Raw genomic sequence first — 3,207 nt, forward strand, 5'->3', positions numbered from 1 at the left:
TTGACTCAAGGGATGAGAACATAATTTTGCCTCTTTATAGGTCTCTGGAAAGGCCTCACCTTGAGTATGCAGTGCAGTTTTGGTCTTTAAGAAGGATATTAATGAGCTGGAGAGAGTACAGACACGTGCAACTAAACTGGTAAAGGGGATGGAAGATTTAACAATTAGCTTAGACTGTCAAGGATGGGGTTGTTCTCTCTGGAAAAAAGGTGCTTGCGAGGGGACATGATTACTCTGTTCAAGTACATTAGAGGGGGTTATAGACTAATAGAAGATGTTATTTTTTCCCATTTAAAGGAGGCCACCCCTTTAGATTAGAGGAACAAAACTTCCATTTGAAGCAGCGTAGGGGTTTTTCAAAGTGAGAGCAGTGAGGTTGTGGAATGCCCTTCCTAGTGATGTTGTAATGGCAGATTGTTAATGCCTTTAAGAGGGGCTAGGGTGAGTTCTTGAACAAGCATAGTATCCAAGGCTATTGTGATACTAAATTCTACAATTAGTATTGACATTGGTATGTATAGTTATGTCAATGAGTGTATAGATAGGTCAGTATAGGTTTATGTGTGTGCTGGGTTCACTTGGAAAGGTTCAACTTGATGGTCTCCAGTGTTTTTTCAACCCTATGTAACTATGTAAATAGCATTTAAAACACATACATCAGAAATATTTTCATTGAAAAGTTATTTTTATTATAATTTAAACTTTCTGTATTTTCAGCATTGCATGTCCCAACTCAATTAAAACATATGATGAACTCTTCTAAAAGATCCAATTCTGGCGCTTGAGGCTCCCCAGTCACTGAATCTCCTGTATTCTCCAGGTCTCAGGTAGTACTGACGCCCCCTGTAGTTGGGTTCCTCGTAGAACATCCAGTGGCCATCAAACACATTGCAGGAGTGAATGTCACGGAAACGGAATCGATCATAAGTATTGGGGCAGTCATCAAAGAACTCCATCATCTGCCCTTGGTAGTCTCCTCTTTCATAGATTCTCATTTTATATTGACCATTGTGCTTTAAAGATGAAAATAAGTGTAATTACCAATTATCCAAGAATAACCTCTAAAACTGAACAATGTTTACTGTGAATTTCTAAAAATGACAGGGCTTTATTACACTGTGCTTTATCATGGTCTTTCCTAATATTACTATTAAGACAATATCATTTGGTGGTATTTGTAATTAACTTTTTGAGTAAAATGTTCCAAGATACCATGTTGTTAAAGGGGTTGTTTACCTTTAAATTAACTTACTATGATGTATTGTGCAGCCTTAGCAACTAGTGCAACCCTAGGGTGGTTTGAGGAAAGATTTGAAAACACTTACATGGGGAATAAAGCGGCAGGACCTGATGTAGTCATTAAAGCCCATCCATCTCTGAAAGTCTGGGTATTCTCCTTTCCAGAGATAATACTGGTGTCCCCTGTAACTGGGGTTCTCATACAGGATCCAGTTCCCACTGTCTACCCTGATAGAGTTGCAGCGACTGAAGTAAGAGGACAGGTCAGAACACTCTGAGCTGCACTCATAGCAGCGGCCTTGGAAGTTCCTGTCCTCGTAGAAGAAGATCTGAAGGAAGATATTATTTATTAAAAGGTAAAAAGTGAGGAATACATATGCCGTAGTTAACTCATCATAGGCATAACGTAATATGTAGTGTACATTTTTGTTGAGTATCTAATAGTATTTAGAGGTTGATATAAAACAAGTGTGCTGCAGTGGTAACGCAACAAATTTAAATATCTAGCATCAGTTCAATAATGAAAATTTAATTAAATAAAACAAATCAGTAACATATTTTATAACCAATAGAAGCATTGATATATAAAATAATGCTTTTTTATGTGACAGAAATATTTGTAAAGCTCATGTTGCTATTAGGAAAAAATAAAAAGTTCCTGCAGTCTTATGTTCTTAACAGTTATAAGATTAAGACTAAAAATAAGAACTTCAGGGTCCTGAATTATTATATTTTTAATATAGCTGTGGCTGTCCTGATGAATACAGTGTTGTCTGTGTTTGGCAATACTGTATTCATGAGGGGTGTGAGGAGAAGACGTTTAGGCAACCCTTCGCCCATACTGTTCTGCTCCTGATAACTTTAAGTGCAAATGTTTTTTTTAAAAGCAAAACTTCAGCTCTTCGAGTGCAGAGCAATAAAAAGAGCTCTCTGTATTAGTAATGTAGGTCCTTCTCACCCTGTAGGGGGTAAGTATGGAAGGTTTTGGGGAGGCATTGGGTAGACCACCTCAGGGTGGCATTGAAGGCAAAATTGCCCCAGTTTAGTGCTCTTCCACAAGAGTAATAAAGAAATAGCTGTTTATGCACCAGGTTCAAGGTTATACAATAACTATAAACAATGAATTTTGCAGCAATTCCCATTGTATCATTATGAATACATAAATGTCTTTAGATTTGAAAACAATATTCAAAGCACTGAAGACTACTGTAATGACTGGTGGGCCTCATTGTTATTCCCCTTAAATTTATGAGAAATGCAAAAACACTAACAAAACTAATAATAAAATATGATTAAATGTATGTACAATTTCTTTAAATTTGGTTTGCCTCCTTTAACAAAAAAAAAATAAATCTTTCACTCTGCTTGTTTTATACTTGTAATTTCTCTATTTGTTCTATAATAAACAGAAGGCAAAAGTCTGAATTAAATTCAGTTAACAAGATTTAGGTAACATTTTGTTATGTTGCATCCTTTTCTTACCTTTCCCATTTTGAATGGATGGAAGTTTCAGCACAGTTATAGAGTGAGAAGTGGCAGCCTTTATATATGTCCTGGATTGCTGCTGCCTGCATACATACAGTTTTTGTTCAGTAAGGGAAATGTAAAGACCTTTTGTCATTAATTGTTTTTTTCTTGCTGTTCTGTGACAGTTGTGTCTCTAGGTTCCACTACTTTCTCTGAACAGCAGTTCATTTACGATTGTAACATTGCTTTACAGCGGCTGATCATAGGGCTTTCCAAACAGTCCAATATTTTGTAATTTGGCATTTTATTCAGGCTAATGTTTCGAACAAACAGATCTGATTGGAATAGAGGTGCACTGGGGTGCACTGAATCCAGGATTTGGTTCAGGATTCGGCCAAGATTTGGGCTTTTTCAGCAGTATTTGTTTTCGGCCAAATCTACGCTACAGGCCGAAATGAATCCTTAAAACCATCTGATTTTTTGTCCCATAATTACGGAAGT

At 36.7% G+C, this 3,207-nt stretch overlaps 1 protein-coding gene across 1 annotated transcript; it reads right to left on the reverse strand.

Moving 5' to 3' along the window:
* Positions 1-666: 666 nt before the first annotated feature.
* On the reverse strand, positions 667-2,771 carry LOC101731459 (gamma-crystallin-4). The gene is made up of 3 exons (XM_004910835.2): positions 2,722-2,771; positions 1,326-1,568; positions 667-1,013 (listed from the first exon to the last, which is right to left on the reverse strand). The coding sequence occupies exons 1-3, from the start codon at positions 2,728-2,730 to the stop codon at positions 738-740; spliced, it is 528 nt and encodes a 175-aa protein (XP_004910892.1). The 5' UTR covers positions 2,731-2,771; the 3' UTR covers positions 667-737.
* Between the last annotated feature and the right edge of the window lie 436 nt (positions 2,772-3,207).

This window comes from Xenopus tropicalis, chromosome 1 (assembly GCF_000004195.4).
Source record: "Xenopus tropicalis strain Nigerian chromosome 1, UCB_Xtro_10.0, whole genome shotgun sequence".
Lineage (NCBI taxonomy): Eukaryota > Metazoa > Chordata > Amphibia > Anura > Pipidae > Xenopus > Xenopus tropicalis.

Coding starts and splice junctions, on each gene's coding strand:
- LOC101731459 (XM_004910835.2), bottom strand. Junction 1,014..1,325: donor CCTGCCGCTTTATTCCCCAT/GTAAGTGTTTTC, acceptor TCATCTTTAAAG/CACAATGGTCAATATAAAAT.